The sequence below is a fragment of the Sinohyriopsis cumingii genome, chromosome 19 (genome assembly GCF_028554795.1).
Source record: "Sinohyriopsis cumingii isolate HCF-2022 chromosome 19, ASM2855479v2, whole genome shotgun sequence".
In the NCBI taxonomy this organism is placed as follows: Eukaryota; Metazoa; Mollusca; class Bivalvia; order Unionida; family Unionidae; genus Sinohyriopsis; species Sinohyriopsis cumingii.
The window spans coordinates 58,809,289-58,836,787 of NC_142979.1; the positions used below are offsets into that span (position 1 = coordinate 58,809,289).

At 34.2% G+C, this 27,499-nt stretch overlaps 1 protein-coding gene across 4 annotated transcripts in view; it reads right to left on the bottom strand.

The window, feature by feature from the left end:
* Nucleotides 1–27,499, bottom strand: part of LOC149775778 (putative RNA-binding protein EEED8.10) — a 68,824-nt gene that overhangs the window by 6,992 nt on the left and 34,333 nt on the right. For 3 of the 4 annotated variants that reach the window (XM_089942989.1, XM_089942986.1, XM_089942988.1), the window contains 8 exons: nt 22,843–22,953; nt 20,104–20,152; nt 13,978–14,021; nt 11,962–12,041; nt 10,414–10,519; nt 9,752–9,839; nt 5,541–5,684; nt 4,423–4,536 (listed from right to left, as the gene is read on the bottom strand). In XM_089942989.1, the coding sequence (XP_089799115.1) occupies nt 4,423–4,536; nt 5,541–5,684; nt 9,752–9,839; nt 10,414–10,519; nt 11,962–12,041; nt 13,978–14,021; nt 20,104–20,152; nt 22,843–22,953 (736 nt within the window). Of the gene's footprint in view, nt 1–3,029; nt 3,055–4,422; nt 4,537–5,540; nt 5,685–9,751; nt 9,840–10,413; nt 10,520–11,961; nt 12,042–13,977; nt 14,022–20,103; nt 20,153–22,842; nt 22,954–27,499 lie in introns of all 4 variants that reach the window. The other variant, XM_089942987.1, reaches the window with a different exon arrangement.

The window sequence follows — 27,499 nt, forward strand, 5'->3', positions numbered from 1 at the left end:
ATTTGGCAAATAAATACAATCATCTTCAATAATCTGGGCTTATCTATAAGTATGTAGACATAAATCATCTTAAATAATCTGGGCAAATCTATATTTATGTAGACATCTGCCTTTTCTATATGTATGTAGATATAAGTCATCTTAAATAATCTGGGCTTATCTATATTTATGTAGACACAAATCTGGCCTTATTTATATGTAGGTAGAAAAAAAACTGGACTTATCTAATTGTATGTAGACATAACTGATCTTCAATAATCTAGGCTTATCTATATGTATGTAGACATAAATCTGGCCTTATTTATATGTATGTAGACATAAATCTGGCCTTACCTAATTGTATGCAGTCATAATTGATCTTCAATAATCTGGGTTTATTTATATGTATGTAGATATAATTCATTTTAAATAATTACTCTGAGCTTATCCATTTGTACTTATACATATTTAATCTTAAATAATCTGAGGTTATCAATACTTATTTAAATATAATTCATTTTAAATAATCCAGTCTTATCTACATCAAGACATAATTCATTTTAAATAATCTGGTTTTATCTACATGAAGACATAATTCATTTTAAATAATCTTGTTTTATCTACATCAAGACATAATTCATTTTAAATAATCTGGTCTTATCTACATGAAGAGATAATTCATTTTAAATAATCTGGTCTTATCTACATCAAGACTTAATTCATTTTAAATAATCTGGTCTTATCTACATGAAGAGATAATTCATTTTACATAACCTGGTCTTATCTACATCAAGACATAATTCATTTAACATAATCTGGTCATATCTACATCAAGATATAATTCATTTTAAATAATCTGGTCTTATCTACATGAAGATATAATTCATTTTAAATAATCTGGTCTTATCTACATGAAGACATAATTCATTTTACATAACCTGGTCTTATCTACATGAAGAGATAATTCATTTTACATAATCTGGTCTTATCTACATGAAGACATAATTCACTTTAAATAATCTTCATACCAAATAACTGACCAGGAAGATTCAAATTTTATGTATCATGTAAATGTGTGTGTGTGTGTGTGTCGCTGCACATTCATCTGATGACTAATAGATTTAAATTACATTTTCTTTTTTCTAAATCTGGACTAGTACAGAATGTATCTTGCTGTGCATGAATGAGAGAAAGAGAAAGAGAGAGAGAATAACAAAGCTGCCTCACTCTTTGGATGGTGTATAACATAAACCAGTAATAGAAAGAATAACAAGGCTACCTTACTGTTTGGATGGTGTATAACATAAACCAGTAACAGAAAGAATAACAAGGCTGCCTCACTGTTTGAATGGTGTATAAAATAAATCAGTAATAGAAAGAATAACAAGGCTGCCTCACTGCTTGGATGGTGTATAACATAAACCAGTACAGAAAGAATAACAAAGCTGCCTCACTGTTTGGATGGTGCATAACATAAACCAGTAACAGAAAGAATAACAAAGCTGCCTCACTGTTTGGATGGTGTATAAAATAAACCAGTAACAGAAAGAATAACAAGGCTGCCTCACTGTTTGAATGGTGTATAACATAAACCAGTAATAGAAAGAATAACAAGGCTGCCCCACTGTTTGAATGGTGTATAACATAAACCAGTAACAGAAAGAATAAAAAAGCTGCCTCACTGTTTGGATGGTGTATAACATAAACCAGTAACATAAAGAATAACACAGCTACTTCGCTGTTTGGATGGTGTATAAAATAAATCAGTAATAGAAAGAATAAGAAGGCTGCCTCACTGTTTGAATGGTGTATAACATAAACAAGTAACAGAAAGAATAAGAAGGCTGCCTCACTGTTTGGATGGTGTATAACATAAACACGTAATAGAAAGAATAACAAGGCTGCCTCACTGTTTGGATGGTGTATAACATAAACAAGTAATAGAAAGAATAACAAGGCTGCCTCACTGTTTGAATGGTGTATAAAATAAATCAGTACTAAAAAGAATAAGAAGGCTGCCTCACTGTTTGGATGGTGCATAACATAAACACGTAATAGAAAGAATAACAAGGCTGCCTCACTGTTTGAATGGTGTATAAAATAAACATATAATAGAAAGAATAACAAGGCTGCCTCAATGTTTGTATGGTGCATAACATAAACCAGTAATAGAAAGAATAACAAAGCTGCCTCACTGTTTGAATGGTGTATAAAATAAACACGTAATAGAAAGAATAACAAGGCTGCCTCACTGTTTGGATGGTGCATAACATAAACCAGTAATAGAAAGAATAACAAAGCTGCCTCACTGTTTGAATGGTGTATAAAATAAACACATAATAGAAAGAATAACAAGGCTGCCTCACTGTTTGGATGGTGCATAACATAAACCAGTAATAGAAAGAATAACAAGGCTGCCTCACTGTTTGGATGGTGCATAACATAACCCAGTAATAGAAAGAATAACAAAGCTGCCTCACTGTTTGAATGGTGTATAAAATAAACACGTAATAGAATGAATAACAAGGCTGCCTCACTGTTTGAATGGTGTATAAAATAAACAAGTAATAGAAAGAATAACAAGGCTGCCTCACTGTTTGAATGGTGTATAAAATAAACACGTAATAGAAAGAATAACAAGGTTGCCTCACTGTTTGGATGGTGCATAACATAAACCAGTAATAGAAAGAATAACAAAGCTGCCTCACTGTTTGAATGGTATATAAAATAAACACGTAATAGAAAGAATAACAAGGCTGCCTCACTGTTTGAATGGTGCATAACATAAACCAGTAATAGAAAGAATAACAAGGCTGCCTCACTGTTTGGATGGTTTATAAAATAAATCAGTAATAGAAAGAATTACGAGGCTGCCTCACTGTTTGAATGGTGTATAAAATAAACACGTAATAGAAAGAATAACAAGGCTGCCTCACTGTTTGGATGGTGTATAACACAAACTAGTAATAGAAAGAACAACAAGGCTGCCTCACTGTTTGGATGGTTTATACAATAAATCAGTACTAAAAAGAATAACAAGGCTGACTCACTGTTTGGATGGTGTATAACATAAACCTGTAATAGAAAGAATAACAAGGCTGACTCACTGTTTGGATGGTGTATAACATAAACCAGTAATAGAAAGAATAACAAGGCTGACTCACTGTTTGGATGGTGCATAACATAAACCAGTAACAGAAAGAATAACAAGGCTCACTCACTGTTTGGATGGTGTATAACATAAACCAGTAATAGAAAGAATAACAAGGCTGCCTCACTGTTTGGATGGTGTATAAAAATAGAAAGAATTACAAGGCTGCCTCACTGTTTGGATGGTGTATAACATAAACAAGTAATAGAAAGAATAAATATGGACATGTACAGTGACAGGGCTTTTCAATGAGTATATGAGAACAGTACCCTTACTTGTGAATTTACAAATTTAACATCAAGTAGGACAATTCTGCTATCAAACATTTATTGACAAATGACTCCTTATACAACTGCAATATACTTCCTCACTCATCACTTTAACTCAAACCCTGTTTCCAGATTGATTGTCCTGAAAACTTCAAATGTCATGAAGTGTCTTATAAGAAACTGACCCTAGCATGACCCTAGCATGAGTGCCTGATAGTTAATAAATATTCTCATGGCAGTGATAAGATAAATTACTATGCATTCAGTTACTTTCATAGTTATAAACTGTAGTGGCTTCTGCACAGACCAGAATATCCATCCTAATGCATTGGTGGGAGAAGAATCCCACTGTCTTTGCAGGCTAACTATTGTACATGGTGGGAGAAGGGGCCCTACTGTCCTAAAATAATTACTGTTGTACATGGTGGATAAAGTGCCCCACTGCCCTTGCAGGCTTACTGTTGTTCATTGAGTTTGTAATGTATTGTTTGCAGCAACCATAAAATCCACAAAAATAATAAGTACCACACAAATAAACTTGAATTCAGATCATTCTTGAATATCCATCAATAACAGACTATCCATTATAGCATCCGTTGTAACAGACCATTCATTATAGCATCTATTGTAACAGACCATCCATTATAGCATCTGCTGTAACAGACCATTCATTATAGCATCTGCTGTAATAGACCATCCATTATAGCATCCGTTGTAACAGACCATTCATTATAGCATCTATTGTAACAGACCATCCAATATAGCATCCATTGTAACAGACCATTCATTATAGCATCTATTGTAACAGACCATCCATTATAGCATCTGCTGTGACAGACCATTCATTATAGCATCTGCTGTAACAGACCATCCATTATAGCATCCATTGTAACAGACCATTCATTATAGCATCCGCTGTAACAGACCATTCATTATAGCATCCGTTGTAACAGACCATCCATTATAGCTGTATATAAAGAAGTGCTCAAGAAAATCAAACAGTCAGTCTGCATCCACACTTACCAGCAGGAAGGATGATTTCCCTATCAGGTCTGAGATGTCTAATGGATATGTCCAATAGAGAGACACTGACCCCAGTGGGGAGATTCACTATATCTTCATTCAATACAGAGCACCCTAAATAGAAAGGAAAAAGATGACAGATTTTTAATGACGCCTAGTTCCACATGTTTCATTGTTCATAATCAGATAACCATTTTTAAAGCATAAGACAATATAAACCATTTATCAAAGGGCATTATCTTGCTCAGGCTAAAAGTGACCCCTTGAGGGTGTATATACAACTGAGGTGACCTCATGAGTAGGTTTGACTGAAACTTTAAATCTATATACAGCTGAGTTACAATAAAATGTTGTTACACTGTACTTTCCAGTTATTGCTTCTTACAATTACAGGAACATATAGACAAGATGCCAAGAAACTAATAAATGCATAATGATTTGTGAATTGGCAATAATATGGCAATAAATATGCTATTTGAGTAACTGTCCCCTACTTCAGCTCTTTACAACTGGAAGTCAAGTTCAAATGTCTAAAATAGACATTACTTTTGTGTAAGAAATGTGTGATATACAAGCATGGTAATACATGGCACATGGAACGAATGCTAGTAACAAACTTTATTTTACACTATTACCCCAATCTCTAGTTTCAGTACATGAGAGTACGTGTGTGCTAATCTAAGGTGGCTGGTGTCTCCAAATTCAGAGGCAATGTTATGCCACTATCATGGCTAATAGAAGAACTTACTATAACATTTCAGAATTTGTTCTTACCTTCATGAAAATAGGTTTCAATTCATTTTATCCAAATTCAATGAATTTACTCTGCAGACAAGTAAAAAAAGTAATCAAGTTTCATTACCTCATCTCAAAGAGAATTTGAGGAAATACCAAAAAATGTATGTAAGAAAAACACATCATGCCTCTGCCAAATCTGATTCAAACTATGGCTTTGCCATGTTCAAGGTAATTGCCAATACACTGCTGTCATTTCCTTCAGGTTCTCTGGTGTCATCCACTATAAAATACCATCATCTGAACCCTCTAGAGTGCTTACTACAAGTTCTGAAAACTTGCAATACAAATGACATTACATAAATAAAGTACAATCTACCTACCTCCTAGAATGAGCTGAATTCTGGACTCAGGGTAATTAGCTGCTACTTGAATAAAGGCTTTCAAAGTGTTCGCTGTTATCTGAATATTTCCACTTACATCTAACAGCTCAAGCTGGGGATTTAGGACAGCCACAGTTTCTAGAACTGATGAGAAGAAGAAAAAAAATTCTTTTACATTTTGTTTATAAAGGTGAAAACTACAATAAATGGTGTAACAACAACAACATCAACAACATTTAATATTAATTAGAACATCTACATGATATAATGAGAGAACATCAACCTGGCCTATCATTGTTCATGGGAGTGGAGAGCTTATAGATTTTAGCTTGACCCAAACGATCCACAAGCACATGTTTAATGCTCCTGGCCACTCAGTAGCAGGAATATTATTGTTCAGTGTATATATGAATACAGTATCTCCAGCCAAATTGAAATGCACCCTCATTTCTGTCAAATACTATTCTTCCATCCAGATAAAAACATGCCATAATTGTATACACTGTTCAGTTTGTCGTGTCAAAGATGCAAGGTGCTGCTAGCATATATTGGTGCGTTGGTAAAAGACAAACATTCAGTAGTCTTCTTTCTTTTAGGCTTTTCCCTCTGAGGCAGGTGGTATGAATTGTGATTACTTAAACTGATATATATGGATTAGTTTGATGTTTTACTGAAAATAATCAGCAAACACTGAAGGCAATCAGCAAACACTGACAGTAATCACCAAACACTCAATAACAGAATTGTATAGAGATCATTCAGACACTCTGCTCATAACCAGATGCACAATAAGACTATACAATTATCATAATGATTTTTTAACAATATTTTCTAGTTGTCCAATTGGGTTTTAACAATTAATAAGATGGTTGCCCAGCATTAATTTTTGGTCCTCCTGGGGTCCCAGAAAATTGATTTTTCTATCCCTGTATATATCTTTCCCATAACATAGGTATCTGTAAGTTTTACAACAGCTAAAAATATACCAGATGTCACCAGCCACAAATACAGCACCCTAACGGTGCTGTATTTGTGGCTGGTGACATCTGGTATACTTTGACCTCACCCTTAGTTATGTAAATGAAAAGTATTTTGAAAGGAAGTTTATAAATAGTTCATTAAGGAGTCCACTGGAATCTTGCTTAGGAGATAGCTGATTAACAGACTCCACCCTGGGTCATGGGGTCAATTTAATAAATGTGACCCTTAGCCAAGGGGTCAATTTCATAAATGTGACCCTTAGCCAAGGGGTCAATTTATTAAATGTGACCCTTAGCCTAAGGGTCAATTTAATAAATGTGACCCTTGGCCAAGGGGTCAATTTCAGAGAAAATAATAAACAATGATATATAATTGGTTAAGATCAAGGTTGATGTCGATAATAAAATTATGGGTATCAAAACTCATTTTCCATGACATGCCTAATAAGTCAAGTTATAATTCATTATTAAACAATAATCACTGTTTTATTACAATTAAACCAGATGTGTTGAATACATACACCAAAACAAATATTTCACGACAGCCTGTGGTCACCAATCTGACTAACATCTCTCTAATAACCAAATGAAAAAATAGGTGGCTTAAAAATCTAAATCATGTTTTCTGTCCAAACATTTTAAAAACCTATTATCTGGTTAAGATAAACATTGTCTAAAAGTCACTTCAGTATTAGTATCTTCATCTGTTTTTTATGGCACATCATGATTATTTGTCTGGTATTTCAAGGGCCTTAAAACAAGGATGTTTTCTGTCATATTCTGTTAAACAGCATTTGATTAGAAATTATTTAAACAATTTTTTTAAAATATCTAATAATGGTTGCCATATTTGATGGCAACAAAGCATCATGTACACAAATTTAAAGATCTTCAAGCCATGACATATTCTGTCAAATTTGGTCGAATTCCATTGAGTGTTGATAAATTAAAGAAATCATACAAAGGTCTTTCAGTTATTTTTCAGGATGGTGGATTGGCATCACTTTTACAAATCTGAAAGGTTTTCATGCTGAGATACTTGTTACTGTTGATGTTGTCACAGGTTTAACACCATTTTTCAGTACTTGGTGGCCAATGTAACTAGTGAAGGAAGAACCCAAGAAAAGGCCTGGGAAGAACGAACAGCCCAAAGGAAGCTACTGCCAAGCTTTCTCGTATACCCCCATTGGTCAAGCCCAAGACTTGAACCCTCATGAACAGAGATGAGTATGATCGGTAAAGGTGAGAGCTTTACACCACTCAGTCACCCGGGGTCCTGGATACATTTTGTCAAATTTGGAAAAATTCTATTGAGCATTATTGGAAACTGGTTTTAATGTTGATCTATTTTTAGTAAGGTGGCCATATTGGAAGGACAATCAGCATTGTAAATACAACACATGTTTTTGTAAAATCTTGTTTTGTCTGTTTATAAGAACTGAAAAGAAATTGTTTAACTGTTTTCTTGGTGGTCATAATGCTGGATGACAGACTGGAATCATCTGTACATGCCTGAAATGCCTTCATGCTAGAAAGCCTTCTGTCAAATTTGGTTAAATCATACTGAGCCATTTCTGAAAAGTCATTTATTATTTTTATTATTTTTAATAATATTATGGTAGCCATATTGGACAACATAACAGCATCACTGGTTTAAATCTGAATGGCCTTCATACCCAGATGCTGTTGGTGATATAAACCTAATAAAATTCCTTTAAGTGGGTTTTGAGAATAAGTAATAAAACAATCTTCTATTTCTAAGGAAATGTTGTTATTTAACACACCTTCATGCTACCATGCTTTCAATCAAACTAGGATAAATATGTTTAGTTGATTTCAAGAATGCATCTTTACATGTTTTTGTATATATAAGCAGAAATGGCCATGTTGACGTCTCACGGGAATCATTAATATAAATAACAAAGGCCTTAAAGTTAGAATGCTTTCTTCAAATTTGGTCTTAAAAGTTAGAATGCTTTATATCAAATTTGGTCTTAAAGCTAGAATGCTTTATGTCAAATTTTATCTTAAAAGCTAGAATGCTTTATGTCAAATTTGTTCTTAAAGTCAGAATTCTTTCTATCAAATTTGGTCTTAAAGTTAGAATGCTTGCTGTTAAAATATGATCTTAAAATTTGAAAGCTTTCTGTCAAATCTGGTCAAATTCTATTGAGTATCTCACTCTTTTTCCTAAATTGCTAAAATTGTTTTTTTTTATAATTAAAAGTGGCCATATCAGATGGCATTGGTAAAAATTCAAAATCCTTCACATCATGATGATTCCAGTCAAATTTGATTGAAAATTCATTTGGTGACTTTTCAGAAGTTGAAAGAAGCAAATGTTGACAGCTAACCAACAAAAGATGACACATACTGACACATGACCCAAAATGAAGCATGACACATAACAACACAGTGCCATACATAAGCTCACTAGGCCCCATAACCTGGTGAACTAAACATTTTAAAGATCACAGGGTCTGCCAAGTGTATTTAATAAAACTTATGTCTAATACAACAGTTTAAAGCACTTACTTGTTTATGCAAACTTAAAAAGACAATTCAAAATATCCGACATATTTATGGAATCATCATATAAACTTTTTCAACACCATCAATTCTGCATATTGAAATGCTCTGAATAATTTGTTACTGTTCTGTTCTGCAGAAATTAAAAAGTAAGAATTAAAACTGTATGACAAATCAAGTCATTCTGTTGAAATCATCTCATGAGTTGATTTTAACCTAACTTTAATGTTTGTACTTTTGATTGTTTACAGTTATGCTGGAATTGCCCATACAGTGGCTGTAGCTAAATGTTACACTCTCAAGGCTGATTTACAAATGGAATTTTACATTTATAACAATGCAATTCTTATATGGGTATGAGTAAGTTTAGAATATGAAAAAAAATTACACTATCATAAACCCATCATACTAAAAGAAAGACGAGATTGATTGTGTTTGTGATTTGGTTTTTTAACGTAGCTTTAACAATTTTTCAGTCATACTGCTACAATGTCTGTCCTAATACTAATCTGTTAATGCTGAGCGCCAAGCGAGGCAGCTGTAAGTACCATATTTGTAAGTCTTTGATATGATTCAGCCGAGGATTGAACCCATGACCTCCCACATCCAAGGCGGACACTCTAACCACTAGGCCACTGGAGCGGTCAAAATGAAAAGATGAAAAAGGAAATTAAAATTATACCATCCAATAAAAAGATATACCTTCATCTGTGATTCCTGTATCTGCTTGAAGTTTGAGACATTTGAGGTTTCCAGAGTGAGCTAACAATTTCACACTACTGTCACTGACCTACGGCACAAAAAAGTACAATAAAATATTCTGTATTGGTCTTCTATCTCAGAACCGTAATTTCAGAACAAATTGCTGTGTCAAAAATGTTCACAAAAAGAAACTTCAAGCAGCATTCAAATTTTATTAGTGTCCCTAAATTAAAATTTTAAAACACTCACCTTCTCATATAGAGTCTGTGCAAATGCAGTGTTCAATGACTCATATATGTAACTGCTCTCAAGTTACTGGGTCCAGGATCAGTTACTAGCAAGAGGATTTTATTTTTTTAAATTTACTGCTCAATATTACTTTGTACTGTAATCTTTGTTTTCTTCAAACAAGGTACAAAAAGTGAAATATAATGATGAGGTTCCAGACAAGTGTAGGAACCAAAAAGGGTCAAGCATCCAGTGTGACATCAAATTAACTCAATCATCAATGTACTACAGTCGTGTATTGTGTTTCACAAGGAAAATGCATAGCAAATATAAACTTATCAAGAAGTAATTTTGTGTGCTGTAGACATTCAATTATTTTCTATCTTGATTTCAAAGTATAGAGTGTATGATTAGGAAAGGTGACAGAAGCTTACCTTTGGGAGGTAACTGAGGTTGATGGTATGTAAATGAGAAGATTGGGATAAGTACGAAACACCCAAGTCAGTCACCCCATGATGACAACCACTTATGTCTAGAATCCTGGTGAAGAAATAAATTTCATAATGAGCAATAAAGCCAACTGTCAGAAAGAGCCTTCTGTAGTAAAATAATTATATAGGATACAAAATGAGTTTGGTCATTAGCTGAACACAAGTACTTAATCTCAGTCAGTAAAGCATAAAATCTGTGTTACAGTGACCTATATTTATTTGCGTCCAATTATCAAGGTATTGGATCTTTAAATATTTTTCCAGAAGTATTTCATTGGCTACAAATTGAACTCTAGCATGAATACTAACCCAAGAGTCTGTATGTGTGTGTGATTTGGATTTTTAATGTAGCTTTAACAATGTTTCAGTCATATTGCTATAATTTCTGCAGTGTGGCAGTTTATAGTGATGTCCAGCACTGGGGTATCATGCTGCAGACATGCAGCATGATGTTCCACCCAATCACAGTATCCTGACTCCAGGCTAACAAGTCCTAACACTAACCTCTTAATGCTGAGCGCCTAGCAAGGCAGCTGTTAGTGCCATTGTTAGAAGTCTTTGGTATGACTCGGCTGGGGTTTCAAACCCACGACCTCCCACATTCGAGATGGATGCTCTAACTTTCTACCAAAGAAATGAAATGCAAACACAAAATCTTAACAATCCAGATAGAAAAAATAGCAAGTCCAACTTTACCAACAATGATTCATGTGTGTGTAACATAGCTTTAACAAATTTTTAGTTTTATCGCTACGACGTCTGCATTGTGGCAATTTATAGTGATGTCTACCACTGGGCATCATGCCACAGACATGTACCATGATGTCCCACCCAGTCACATTATCCTGACACCAGGCCAATGCTCTAACGAATAGGCCAGTGGAGCGGTCCCTACAATGATTCATAAATAACTTTGTGTAAAATGTAACCTTAATCCAGCTGCTTTTTTCTGGTTATTTAGCAGGAAAATTTACAAGATGTCCATAAACACAACTAGATGGTTAGGGATAACACTATTTCAACCCTCCTGTGTAAATGGAATAGGTATAAAAACAAAATAAACACAAAAATATGTTGTAATGAAAATAGTTATTGCTGAAAGATAGGTTATTTGATCCTTGTTATAGGTTGTTTGAACCAAGTTGGTAGTTATTTTATCCTTGTTATAGGTTATTTGATCTTAGTTAAGGTTCTTAGATCCAAGTTAGTGGTTATTTGTTCATTGTTACAGGTTATTTGATCCTAGTTAAGATTATTAGATCCAAGTTGGTGGTTATTTGATCCTTGTTATAGGTTATTTAATCCTAGTTAAGATTATTAGATCCAAGTGTGTGGTTATTTGATCCTTGTTATAGGTTATTCGATCCTAGTTAATGTTATTAGATCCAAGTTGATGGTTATTTGATCCTTGTTATAGGTTATTTGATCCTAGTTAAAGTTTTTTATCTGCATAATCTAAAATAGAGAAACATCAGTTCCATAAATACCTACTCAAGATCTTCACAGTTATTTGAGATGGCATTGAGAACCGAGTCATTCACAGCAAGGTTAAATGATACATTTAGCTCCCTCTGAAAAATAGAAATAAGAATTTTGAAACAAATCAAACCTTATTACAATAAACTCATTCATACAAGTACATTATACAGATATAATTTGATATTCATGGACTTGGGATTTTCCTGCAGTTTGATATCGACATCACGAACCAAACTATTTTATAATGATCATCATCACCATTAAAACTCCCATAACACCCGGTAATATTTATCATTGGAATATTAATTACATATCAGGTAACATTCTGCAGTATTAAAAATATTGATGCAAAATTAACATCAAGAGTTTTCCTACTAAACTTAATTTGACCACATTATCATGCAATAACATGTAGAAAATCTTATCAAAATTGAATGTTTCATGTCTTTCTCTGAGTGTTTCATCAGCAATGTCCTACAAAGTTTGAATGTATCATATCTGTCAGTAAGTTACAAACTCTGAATGTCTAATGTTTGTCTCTGTGTGCTAGATCAGCAATGTGCTACAAAGTTTGAATCTCTCATGTCTGTCTCTGAGTGCTAGAGAGTTTCAATGTATCATGTCTGTCTCTGAGTGCTACAAAGTTTGAATGTCTCATGTCTGTCTCTGAGTGCTACAAAGTTTGAATGTATCATGTCTGTCTCTAAGTGCTAAATCAACAATGTGCTGCAAATTTTGTCTCATGTCTGTCTCTGAGTGCTATAAAGTGTTAATGTTTCATGCCTATCTCCGAGTACCAGATCAGCAATGTGCTGCAAAGTTTGAATGTCTCATGCCTGTCTCTGTGTGCTACAGAGTATGAATGTCTCATGTCTGTTTCTGTGTGCTACAGAGTATGAATATCTCATGTCTGTCTCTGTGTGCTACAGAGTATGAATGTCTCATGTGTCTCTGTGTGCTACAGAGTATGAATGTCTCATGTCTGTCTCTGTGTGCTACAGAGTGTGAATGTCTCATGTCTGTCTCTGAGTACCAGATCAGCAATGTGCTGCAAAGTTTGAATGTCTCATATCTGTCACTGAGTGCTACAGAGTATGAATGTCTCATGTGTCTCTGTGTGCTACAGAGTATGAATGTCTCATGTCTGTCTCTGTGTGCTACAGAGTATGAATGTCTCATGTCTGTCTCTGTGTGCTACAGAGTGTGAATGTCTCATGTCTGTCTCTGTGTGCTACAGAGTATGAATGTCTCATGTCTGTCTCTGTGTGCTACAGAGTGTGAATGTCTCATGTCTGTCTCTGTGTGCTACAGAGTATGAATGTCTCATGTCTGTCTCTGTGTGCTACAGAGTATGAATGTCTCATGTCTGTCTCTGTGTGCTACAGAGTGTGAATGTCTCATGTCTGTCTCTGAGTACCAGATCAGCAATGTGCTGCAAAGTTTGAATGTCTCATATCTGTCACTGAGTGCTAGTGTAGTAATGTGCTACAAGTTAAAAATATTTCAATTATCTATAGCACTGCAACATTCAAAATATTTGTTGACAAACGCAAACATGTTAAGTACCATAAACAGATTAACGCCCAATTGCTTTGAATGGAAAATGTGTGCGTGTTTGTGATTTAGATTTTTAACATAGCTTTAAACAATTTTCAGTCATATCACTATGATGTCTGCAGTGCGACAGTTTATAGTGATGTCTAGCACTGATGCATTATGCCACAGACATATAGCATCGAATCTCCCACAGTCACATTATCCTAAAACTAGGCTAACTAGTCCTAGCACTAACCTCTTAATGCTGAGTGCCAAGTGAGGCAGCAGCTAGTACCATTTTTATGTCTTTGGTAGGAGTTAAAAAACTGGACTGGTATTAAAACTGAACTATATGAGAAAAAAAAGATGGTTTATATCATGTACTGTAACTTAATTGAGAACATTTTTATCTTTTTCAACAATAAAACAACCCATACTTTTAAGCAGATTTACACAACCTGGAAGAATTACCATAAATAACTGACAACTTACCAATTTCCTAAGAATATAAATTTTTTTCATAGTTTCATCTGTAACTAAAGTAATAGAAAAAAAATAAGGTCTGATTAATGTGTCATTATCACGTAATAATACAATATGTGTCATTACCACATAATAAGACAATATGTGTCATTACCACATAATAATACAATATGTGTCATTACCACATAATGATACAGTATGTGTCATTATCACATAATAATACAATATGTGTCATTACCACATAATAATACAATGTGTCATTACCACATAATAATACAATGTGTCATTACCACATAATAATACAATATGTGTCATTACCACATAATAATACAATATGTGTCATTACCACATAATAATACAATATGTGTCATTACCACATAATGATACAATATGAGGCTCAATGCCAAAGCCATGATACAAAGTCAAAAGTTTTGCTAAATCAATGTCAATCAGATTTTGGAGTAAAATGTTTCTTACTCCATTGGGACCAATATCTTGCAAATCTAGCTCTCCCAAATTAACTTTTAACAACAGAAAAACCAAATGTTGTAGCTGACCTAGGCTGGAGTTAACAACAGTGTAATCAAACATAGGATACTGTAATTGGCACCAAATTGTGTCCACTTTTCAGTTACCCCAGAAAATGTCTGTATGTGAAGCAAGTGTCCAACTCAAGTGAAATATACAGGCCCAAGTAGTGACTCAATATGTCCTGATGCAGCTGAACAGGAAACTGATGCTTTGAGTTTACACACCAGTTGCCAAAGAACATGGAGTGCAAAATAAAGGTGGTGGCAGGCAAAGGCTGGGTGATTTCTAGATCATCAAGGCTAGTGAATACGATGGAGTTTGTAGGCATAATTCATTACATAGTGAAGAGTGGGATGACACAGATATCTCCTGTGATAACTACGACATTGTTGGTGAAGCATGCAGAAAATGACTGTGACCCATACTTGAAGTCTACCCAGAATGTGATATTGTAACTTGAAAATTATTTCTGACTGAATAATCAATGGTCAGGGTATAGTTTTGGGTACCTGGGACTAAAATATCAACATAGGCAGTACAATAATAATAACTTCTAAAGGGCCATCCTGTAGTCATTTGACTTTCATCATTGATGGCATTGGGATAAGCTGTATCCATAAACATGCCAGGCCTACTTGGATCTATCATAGATCACTTCACTTCTATGGACTGCTCTGTGTCCATCATAGAAACCAGGTTGTTGTTATAGGGTTTAACGCCATTTGTCAGCACAAGATAGGCTATACATGGCGGCCAGTATAAACGGTGGAGGAAGAACCTGAGAAAACCCTGGAAAGAACCACCGACCCATGAGAACCTACTGGCAAGCTGCCTCAATACCCACATTGGCCAAGCCTGAGACTCGAACCCACGCAGACAGAGGTGAGATGGCATCGAGTGCTTTAGACCACTTGGCCACTTGGGGCCTCCTAGAAACCAGGTACTGTGGCATGTAACTGATCATATAGTAACATAGGTCTGTCGTGATACTATACAGGGTGGATTCTTCCCTGTGAGTGCTGGAATCATAAGATTTTTGTGAAGTCTTTAAAAGAGTCTGCTTTATAGCATGAGCATCATTAGTAACTCAGGTATGGATGAGATTTTGTAATAATTCTTACATCAATGGGGAAGTAACTCTAATCTGACTCCCACCTATGTGGGCAGACAATTTTGGCAGTTTTATACTAAACGCTAACTTGGGAGGACTGGATTTGTCAAGTATTGATCATATTTCTAAGGTATTATGATCAAGTAACATATTGGGAAAAACACCATCAGGTATCTGTGCAAAAATCATGGGCAATTCTGTACCAGGTTAAAAATTATTAGCCACTTATTTTTGATACTACAATTGTAAAACTATCATCACTACTATTTCTAAAAAACTTCTAAGGGCTGTTCCATTAAAACATTCATGGGAACCAGGGAATTCACTTTAAAGTGGGGTACTCGCCATTAGATGCAATTTAGAATTTTCTTATCACTTTAATATGAACTCTGTGAAATCAATGTACCCTGGCATATATTTTTAAAACACTGCCTTCCCTGAGTACCATGTATGTACAAATGGAACAGCCTGAATAGAAATCCAGAACTAAATAGTACTTATACTCTAGCACTTTATAATTGATCCCTTTCCTATTATTAAGACTTGTTATTACTTAGTTATGAATATAATCTTCTGATATATGATTGATTCAGAGAGCCCCAAATGTCAAGAACAACATGAATGAGATAATGTCTGTACCATTAAAACATACTTGGGACCCAGGGAAGGCACTTTTAAAGTGCGGTACTCACCTATAGATGCAATTTAGAAATTTCTTGTCATTTTAATATGAACTCTGTGAAATCAAAGTACCCTGGCATATATTTTTAAAAAGCTGCCTTCCCTGGAACAGCCCTAAGCCATAAATTTGATTTCATGTAGTCATTTATAAAGCTTTGATTTCATTGTCTGCTATACATTCTCAATAATACTGATTTCCTAGGAATGTGTTGGTTAGGTTTAGATTTTAGGACTCATGGTGCTAATTCAGTTCCCATAGTAAACCTATGCAAACACCATAATATTCAAAATTCAATAACTTAATTTTTTTTAGTGCTCATCATCAAACCCATATTTATCGGTATAGATGAAACCTGGATGTCAGCTTCTATGTAGAGGAAATGATATGAACCGTGGCATTTTCTGGACCTGCATGTGTTTGAAACATGTTCTTTCAATTCCGCACCAAAGAGTCTGGTGCTAATTTTAGTAATGAGTGTTCCAAACTCAAGACTGTTAAAAGACTGAAATTCCATCAATAAAACAATGTCTCTATTTTTTTCACTTACAACTAGTATAAGCTCTCAAAAGATTCTTTTCCTACAACATAACTTACATTATTAACCAATCCTGGTCAGCCTAACCCATATATACTCTAGTTTAGGTTCCCATATTTCCAGGCTTGTTCCCATTTTCCATACCATTAGTACCGTGTGTCCTATATACACCCTTGATTTTCCTGACAGCCCTAGGAATATTAGTTCAATACATAAGTAAGCAATGTGCATTTTCCTGCTTGTCAAAGATTGCATTTGTGAATATTACATTATACTGCAAGTTCATCTTCACCTAAAGACCAATGGTGCATTTCAGGCAACATTTAAATATTTGAGTTTTATTTAAGAAAATAAAAAAAAAATATTAAAATAAAGCTGTCTAAAAAGAATCATCTTTTTTAATATCACCATTTATCGCTCTTCAATTTAATGCTGAAATATATTACCAGCCTTGTCATGTTATGCAATTAATGAGTAAAAAGGTCAAGGTGACCATCTATATGTACATGTATTATTACAGAAAAAGAGATTTAAATGACAAAAATTACATAAAATTCCTCCCAGAAGACATATAATTTAAAACTAAAGTAAAGTAGACATAAGTCCATTAAAATGCAAAATATGAACTTTCAAAACATTCACTGAAAGAAATTAGAGGAATGCAAAGTCTAGAGAGGTCTTCACCATTAAACATGGTGGAAAAGAGCTCAGTAATCATATCTGAATCACTATGTTTCAAAACACAACTAGGAGATATCATATTGTTTACTGTAATTACTCTGTAAATGGTAAATTGTATAAAATTGATATATGCATCACGTAGATATAAACCAATGTGCTAAACTCTCCACCTAACATAGTCAAATCTACACACTGTTCCCCACCCCCACCCCTTCTTGGCAACAGTTGATATATCTGAATACGCATTTAATATCCTACTTAAAGTCACTCTTTGGTTTACAAAATGTATTAATTTTGCTTGCTATCCACAAATAGAACCATGTGATTGCATTTATAGTAAAGTAAATTGCACTTGCATATGTGGAGTCACTGTATTGCTGTGGCTGTCTATAGGACTTGCGGTACTAATTCAATTCCCATAGTAAACCTATGCAAACACCATGATATTAAAAATTCAATAACTTAAAATTTTTGAGTGCTCATCATCAAACCTATATTTATCAGTAAAGATGAAACCTGGATGTCAGCTTCTGTGTAGAGGAAATGATAAGAACCATGGCATTTTCTGGACCTGCATGTGTTTGAAACATGTGCTTTCAATTCCGCACGAAAGAGTCAGGTGCTAATTTTAGTAATGAGTGTTCCAAACTCAATACTGTTAAAGGACCGAAATTCCATCAATAAAACAATGTCTCTATTTTTTTCACTTACAACTAGGATAAGCTCTCAAAAGGTTCTTTTTCCTACAACATAATTTACATTATTAACCAATCCTGGTCAGCCTAACCCATATATACTCTATTTTATGTTCACCCATTTCCAGGTTGGTTCCCATTTTTCCATACCAATAGTACCATGTGTCCTTAAGGTATCAGTATATTTTCTTTGCTCCTGGAATCACTGATCAGACAATTAATCCTCTGAAAGATACATTCCCAATCGCCGAGTGGTCTAAAGCACTCTCCGTTACGGATCACTGCCATCTCACCTCTGTCTGCGTGAGTTCGAGTCTAGGATTCGGCTAATGTGGGTATGTGAGAAAGCTTGCCAGTAGCTTCTTGTGGGTCAGTGGTTCTTCCCGGGGTTTTCCTGGGTTCTTCCTCCACCATTAATGCTGGCCGCCATGTATAGCCTATCGTGTGCTGAAAAATGGCGTTAAACCCCACAACAACAACAACAACATTCCCAATCTGTAAACTCTTTTGCAATAACTGACCACAAATTTTTACCAATGGTACTCCTGCAGAGATTGCCTATAGTTATGATAAACAAAGTTAGTGGATGATCAATCCTTTCACCCATGACTTTTGGTCTAGCCCATTCAACCTTCATGTTCTAAAGACCCCTTTCCTGAAACCTTAAAAAATTTGCCTGACTTATAGAATGCAATATTTCAGGAATTTTAGATATTTTCAGATAAAATCCAGCTTTAAGAATAATTCTTATTCATGCAGTGACAATTTCAAACCATTTTTCTTTCTATATGATATCAATTCCTTTATTTGGGTGGCTACTCACTTTTGACCTGCCACTGTATTGCTCATCTACTGATTACACGTGGTGTAATAATTAATTGAAATGTACTACCATCACAATATTTTTACTGACAATTTACTGCATCAATATCTGTACCATTGCTGAATTACTCCAATACATAATGCATTGTAAATGTGATAATATATCGATGCAGTAGCACTGGAAGGTGATGTATACATGAATTAGCTGCTACTGATGTAGTTGCTCCTGAAGGTACACTATCACGATATACATTTAAATTATTTGTGAAAAAAAACTGAGGAGAATTATGTCTCTTTTATACAATTATCAAAGGCTGTGTCACTGCTTCGTATATTCATATCCAGTCACTAGAGATTAGTTATCAGACTGGCACTCCCACTCAACTAGAAAGAAAAAACAAACAATTCTCAGCGATAATCATATTACAGATGGATATGGTTGTGTCAAATGCTAAATGAATAACATGCTGAAAATTTATATCTTTAACTGCAGAGGAACTGTCAGATGATAATTCATTATGTGGAGAAAATACCAAGATGTGGATACTGAAAATTCCAATCAAGACTTTTACCAAAAAAAGCAAAATTCTCATATCACTTGTATGATGAGAATCTATCAAAAAAAAATTAAAGAAGATGAAAACCTTTAAAATAAATGTAATAATAACTGTAATGCAAACTGTCAATAACTGACTTGACCCAAAAGTCATAGAGGATGAATTGTCGTAGCTTCATAATGATTCATACCAAGCCAAGTATGATAAGAATCATGGGGTTTGGGAAATATGCACTAATGAAAACATTAATGAAAAGCTTAACACACTCTTGATGATGAGGGAAATGTGACTATGCAATCATGATACATGTCATTCAGAGAAAAATATAAGAATACAATAATGATCCAAGCTTGTTAACAGCACTAATTTCAATATCTGAGTACAGCCAGTGTCACAAAGCTGTATGTGTTACACCAGAAAGACTGCACAATCATGTAAGAATACCATTTAGTTCTGTACTGCTACTCATTTCTATTGAAATAAATCTAAGTAAGAAAATTTACACATATATGTAGTCATACCATTTGGAAAACTTCCACTCATATGAAGAACTTTCAAATTTTGAAAACACTGCAAAAAAAAGATGTTATATATTTCAAATGAATGCATCTCAAAACAATGATGTCATTGCAATGGTTATTTTATTACAACATTTTGATTAAATTTCATTCCCATTCCAAAGTTCAGATCTTTGATAATACTGACAATTTAGTTTTTGTAACCACAAATTTCACCCAATGAGCACAACATTTATCCTAATATCTACTTATACATACTTAGATGACAAAAATCTTATGTACCCATGTTCTAGTGTGACATAAATCTTCTGTCTTCATATTATAGTGTGACAAAAATCTTCTGTACCCATGTTTTAGTGTGACATAAATCTTCTGTCTTCATATTACTGGGTGAAAAAATCTGTATCCATGTTCAAGTGTGACATAAATCTTCTGTCTTCATATTATAGGGCGAAAAAATCTGTATCCATGTTCAAGTGTGACATAAATCTTCTGTCTTCATATTATAGTGTGACAAAAATCTTCTGTACCCATGTTCAAGTGTGGCATAAATCTTCTGTATCCATGTTCTAGTGCGACATAAATCTTCTGTATCCATGTATAGTGTGACATAAATCTTCTTATCTAATTTTCTGATGTGACATGTTCAAGTGTGACATAAGTCTTCTGTATCTGTTATAGTGTGGCAAAATTCTTCTGTATCCATCTTCAAGTGTGACATAAATCTTCTGTACCTGTGTTCTATGCACAACAATGGGGTACAAAATTTAAGTTTGGTTTATCCTTTCCACAAATATGGGGTACAAATTTTAATTTTGGTTTATCCTTTCCACAAATATGGGGTACAAAGTTTAAGTTTGGTTTACCCTTTCCACAAATATGGGGTACAAATTTTATGTTTGGTTTATCCTTTCCACCAATATGGGGTACAAATTTTATGTTTGATTTATCCTTTCCACAACAATGGGGTACAAATTTTATGTTTGGTTTATCCTTTCCACAAGGTAACTGATTATGATGAATGCACATTTCCATTTTTAAATGATCTGTCTTATGGCTATGAAATGTTTTTCATGAAATCACAACAATTTATACTGAATTTGCCAATCTAAGTGACATGTATTGTATATTAAATAATATGGCTTTTGAGCTGAATGTGTAATTAGATGCTATGGCCATACTGCAAAGTTACATTTCGTATAAATAGTGTCCTACTACGTCTGATCCATATTGTGTTATCTAGTTACATTATTCTGCAGTAATAGTTTAACTAAGGTACATACATAGGTTATTTTAGATCACTGGAGTGTGAAATATAAGTCACAGTGAGCTATATGTGACCTAAGGGTGTAGTACATTTATGATGCATCTAAATACCAAGTTACATGACTCTACAAGTAAATAAGCTGAATGCAAAGGTTAATGTACAGAACACTATGGTAGGAAATATAGGTCACATTGATCTAGCTGTCATTGATGGCTACAATACCTCCTCATGATGCCTCTTTATCCCAAGCTACATAACACTTCAAGCACCAGAATCAGGGAAATCTGATTTAAGTACGAACCTTAGCCTAAAGAAATTTGGGCTAACAGAAAGGTAAGCCACTTCACTGAACACATAAAACTGGGTCACAATGACCTATATTTACTGAAATCTGCAGTACTACTTGTGAAACATTTACATTTCAAGCCATTTATACTATCCCCAGTTTCTGAGAAAAATAACCTAACAACAAATCCTAACATCACTGTAGACACCATAAAGGTGGACAAATATTGTCAATCATAAGTGCTTTGCAACCAGGCCAAAATGGGTCCAAAACATAGTTTCCCATTTAGTAATAAGCTTGAAACTAACTGGTTTCTAAGGGTGTTCTTTAAATTATAACATTATAAAAGACTACACACTCATGGAGACTTGGGGACATGATGAATGTGTGGGTGTGAATTGGAATTTTAGGATAGCTTTAACAATTTTCCTGTCAAATTGCTATGATGTCTGCAGTGTGGCAGTAATAGTGATGTCTAGCACAGGGCATCCTTCCACAGACATGTAACATCATGTCTCACCCAGTCACATTATTCTGACACCAGGCCGACCAGTCCTAATACTAACCTCTTAATGCTGAGTGCCAAGCAAGACAGCTACTAATACCATCTTTATAAGTCTTTGGTCTGACTCAGCCAGGGTTCAAACCCGCAACCTTCCACATCTGAGGCAGATGATCTAACCACTTGGGCCACCGGAGCAGATTACATGATGTATAATATGCACATATATTAATATAACAATCCTGTCATCACTGAAATTTTTTAAAAACTTGTGATATACCTGACATAATGTTGTCACACCCACACCAATATAATAATCCTGTCATCACTGTGAAATTTTTTAAAAACTTGTGATATACCTGACATAATGTTGTCACACCCACACCAATATAATAATCCTGTCATCACTGTGAAATTTTTTTAAAGTAACTTGTGATACACCTGACATAATGTTGTCACACCCACACCAATATAATAATCCTGTCATCACTGTGAAATAAATGGTGAGTTACATGTGACATACCTGACATAATGTTGTCACACCCACACCAATATAATAATCCTGTCATCACTGTGAAATAAATGGTGAGTTACATGTGACATACCTGATATAATGTTGTCACACCCACACCAATATAATAATCCTGTCATCACTGTGAAATAAATGGTAAGTTACATGTGACATACCTGACATAATGTTGTCACACCTATGTCACTTATGTGATAGCACTTGTTGAGCTGAATCTCCTCAAGGCTGCTACATCTCTGGGACAAATTTTGAATTCCTCTATCAGTCAGCTGAAAGTAAATTTTTATGTTAGCATTTAACACAAGTACTCAAATTGCTCAAATTTTAATATGTAGCACAAACCCACTAGAAATAACACTACTCAGTTTCACTCCTAGTATTTTAATATTTTAAGATACAGACCTTACATGAAGTCTTGCACAATTCTAAATTTTCATAATGTATGAGATTTAAAAAAAAGACTTGCTTCTTCTCCATTATCTAATTTACAGTATTGTGAAGCATAACAGTTTTAAATAGTACAAGCACTCCAACAAAGACTGACTGTTTTTTAATAAAGTATATAAATTATAAATTGAATATTCTTTTTCAATTCATAAACCTTGTTTATTTGCTCATAAAATCTTCAGTGTCTACTTATGTTGCTCTAATGCCACTACTAATTTTGCATCTGATGCCATTATAATTGGAGCCGCTCACCAGTTATTATGTACTTTTGAGAGAATGACATACGTATGGAAAAGTTGTCTGCATTTGAAACATGCACAGTGGAGAGAATGTTGGCTTACCGCTATGCTACTTTGATGTAATGTGGCTGACATTTCTTTGGATATTGTACTTATGGAAACTGTATATGATCTAAGCACACTGCTAACTAAAATGACTGCTCCTTTTGTGCTAAAAAAATCAGCCTGAATTAGTCTAAAGTACACTATCTTTAGATGCTATTAAAATAGGGAAAATGAATTTTGTCAGACGAGACAATACTAGCCTTTGAAAGTGCAATGAATTAAATACCAAATATATAAAACATGAAAAAAGTTATTGGCTCTTTTTTTTACAGTTTACCTCTGAAGTTCAGGAAGTAAAAATGACCAAGTGGAGCTAGCAGTTTTTTTAAAGGTGCACATTTTGAGCAAGGCCAAGCTGTATACTCTATAACCCATATTATACCCATCAATCATACACCAAAATAAAGGAAATTACAGGTTCTTTAAACAAAAGCTAAGATATACAAGGTCTTTTTCAAATAGCCAGTATAAACAGTGGGGAAACCCGGGTAAATTATTTTTCTTTAAAATTCTAACCTATGCAAAATATGAAACTGTACTGCACCACCTTAAAACAAATATGAAAATGTATGCAATTATTGTTCTTATTTTCATATCATTATGTATGATGTTCTGAACAAAATCGTACATTACCATTGATAATATCCATGAAAATAAGCTAATTATGCTTATTTTGTTCTTGCTTACATAATATGTTTTGAGGCAGCATTGTGTAAGTAGTGACCTTCATTACGGGAAATCAGAAGTCTTAGAATATAGGAATAAAGTCAACTTAAATTTAAAACTGTTGCATTAAGTAAAAGAAATATATAGTGAAAATATTTCTTTTCATTTATTTGCAATGAAATTAAAAAAATAAATGATGAAAAATAAATTCACCTTCTTCCATATTAAACAATAAGCAAATATTTTAACTTTTGACCTTTGACATTTATGAACCTCATCTGATCCATCCCTTTTCAAACTGTAAAATTTATTGTTGACATCTCAGAAATAATTCTGGCTAGTTTCATGTTCCTGTCTTTCAGCATAACATTAGTTGCTATGTTGACAAAGTGTAATGTGCATTTTTAAAATAGCTCCATTTTTATCATAAGGGGGTAGGGTATGGACTTGTTTGAGACTCTAACACTAATAAATACTGTTCTGTGGGGGGAAATATAGGAGAATTATTCAAAAGGACTGTTTTGATGTTTGCAACTTAAATATTTCAGTCATACAACCAAAATTAAATCATACAATAATAATACCTATGTGCTCTTTTAAGTGGGCACTCACCAGTTATTATGTACTTTTGACAAAGTGACGTATGTAAGATGAAGTTGTTCACATTTGAAACATGTACTGTTGAGAGAATGTTGGCATACCTCTGCGCTACTTTGATGTAAAGTGGCTGACATTTTTTTGGATACTGTACTTGTGGAAATTGTACATGATCTTAGCACACTGCTAACTAAAATGACTGCTCTCTTGTGCTCAAAGGATCAGCCTGAATTAGTCTAAAATAGTACACTATCTTTAGCAGCTATTAAAATAGGGAATTTTGCCAGACTAGATAATGCCAGCTTCTGAAAGTGCAATGAATGAATTACCAAATATATAAAATGTTAAAAAAGTTATCAGCCCTTTTTTTTTTTAAAAATTTACCTCTGAAGTTCAGGAAGTGAAAATGACCAAGTGAAGCTAGCAGATTTTTTTAAAGGTGTACATCTGGAGTAAGGCCAAGCTGTATATTCTATAACCCATATTACACCCATCAATCATGCACTAAAATAGACAGAATTACAGGTTCTATGGTCTTTTTTAAACAGCCAGTATAAACAGTGGGGAAACATTCTTTTTCTTTAAAATTCTAACCCTATGCAAAATATGAAACTGTAGAGTGCCACTAATGCTACTTTTAATGATACGATATTAGCACAAACATTGCTTCTATTACCACTAATGTTGCTACTAATGCCACTATTACCACTAATGTTGCTTCTATAAAACTACTAATATTGCTTCTAATGCCATTGCTATTAACACTAATGTTGCTTCTAATACCACTATTATTACCACTAATGTTGCTACTAATGCCACAACTATTACCACTAATGATGCTACTAATACCACTAATGTTGCTTCTATAAAACTACTAATATTGCTTCTAATGCCACTGCTATCAACACTAATGTTACTTTTAATGCCACTACTAATACCACTAATGTTGCTTTTAATGCCACCACTATTACCACTGTTACTTCTAAAGCCACTACTATTACCACTAATGTTACTTCTAATGCCGCCACTATTAACACTAATGTAGCTTTTAATGTCATTACTATTACCACTAATGTTGCTACTAATGCCACTATTACCACTAATGTTGCTTATATAAAACTACTAATGTTGCTTCTAATGCCACTACTATTACCACTAATGCTGCTTCTAATGCCATTACTATTACCACTAATGTTGCTACTAATGCCACTGTTACCACTAATTTGCTTATATAAAACTACTGTTACTTCTAATGCCACTGCTATTAACACTAATGTTGCTTCTAATGCCACTATTATTACCACTAATGTTGCTACTAATGCCACTACTACTACCACTAATGCTGCTACTAATACCACTATTACCACTAATGTTACTTCTAACGCCATTACTATTAACACTGGGGCCTCGAGTGGGTGAGTGGTTTAAAGTGCTCTCCGTTACGGATCACTGCCATCTCACCTCTGTCTGCGTGGGTTCAAGTCTAGGATTCGGCCAATGTGGGTATGTGAGAAAGCTTGTCAGTAGCTTCTCGTGGGTCGGTGGTTCTTCCCGGGGTTTTTCCGGGTTCTTCCTCCACCATAAATACTGGCCGCCATGCATAGCCTATCGTGTGCTGAAAAGTGACATTAAACCCCACAACAACAACAACAACTATTAATACTAATGTTGCTTCTAATGCCACTACTATTACCACTAATGTTATTTCTAATGCCATTGCTATTAACACTAATGTTGCTTCTAATGCCACTATTATTACCACTAATGTTGCTACTAATGCCACTACTATTACCACTAATGATGCTACTAATACCACTATAACCACTAATGTTACTTCTAATGCCATTACTATTAACAATAATGTTACTTCTAATGCCACCACTATTAGCTACTGCTAATGCCACCACTATTACCACTAATGTTACTTCTAATGCCACCATTAGCACTAATGCTGCTACTAATACCACTAATGTTACTTCTAATGCCATTACTATTAACACTAATGTTGCTTCTAATGCCACTGCTATCAACACTAATGTTGCTTATAATGCCACTGCTATTAACACTAATGTTGCTTCTAATGCCACTGCTATTACCACTAATGTTGCTACTAATGCCACTACTACTACCACTAATGCTGCTACTAATACCACTATTACCACTAATGTTGCTTTTAATGCCACTACTATTACCACTAATGTTGCTTCTAATGCCACCACTATTACCACTAATGTTGCTTCTAATGCCACCACTATTACCACTAATGTTACTGCAAACCAAAATAATAACAACTTCATGTCTGTTTAACAACTGGGAAAATATGTTATGCTGAATGATGCTATATTCTTCAATTTATAATTTAAATTCTATTTCAAAATAAAAACTATTACATTATTTCTGACAAGATGGCTGAAACAATATTCTTTCAACAATAACATGATGATTATTTCTTACAGTATTATGCTAATTAACTTTGCATTTAACTACAGTATTATGCTAATTAACTTTGCATCTAACTACAGTATTTTTAGAAAAAATTGAGAGAGAGAGAGATTGCAGTACCTGTAAAAGTTTTGGATTTGACTCTTTAGCTTGACATATGTTCATGATACATAGATGCCCCACCACAGTGCCTGAATACTGACCTAAATGCCATATCTAAGGTGTGATGGACAGATGGATGAATACAATATGACCCAATTCTCACAACCAAGCTCACACACAATGACCAATCAGTCATCAAGATTTTAAAATAAAGGAA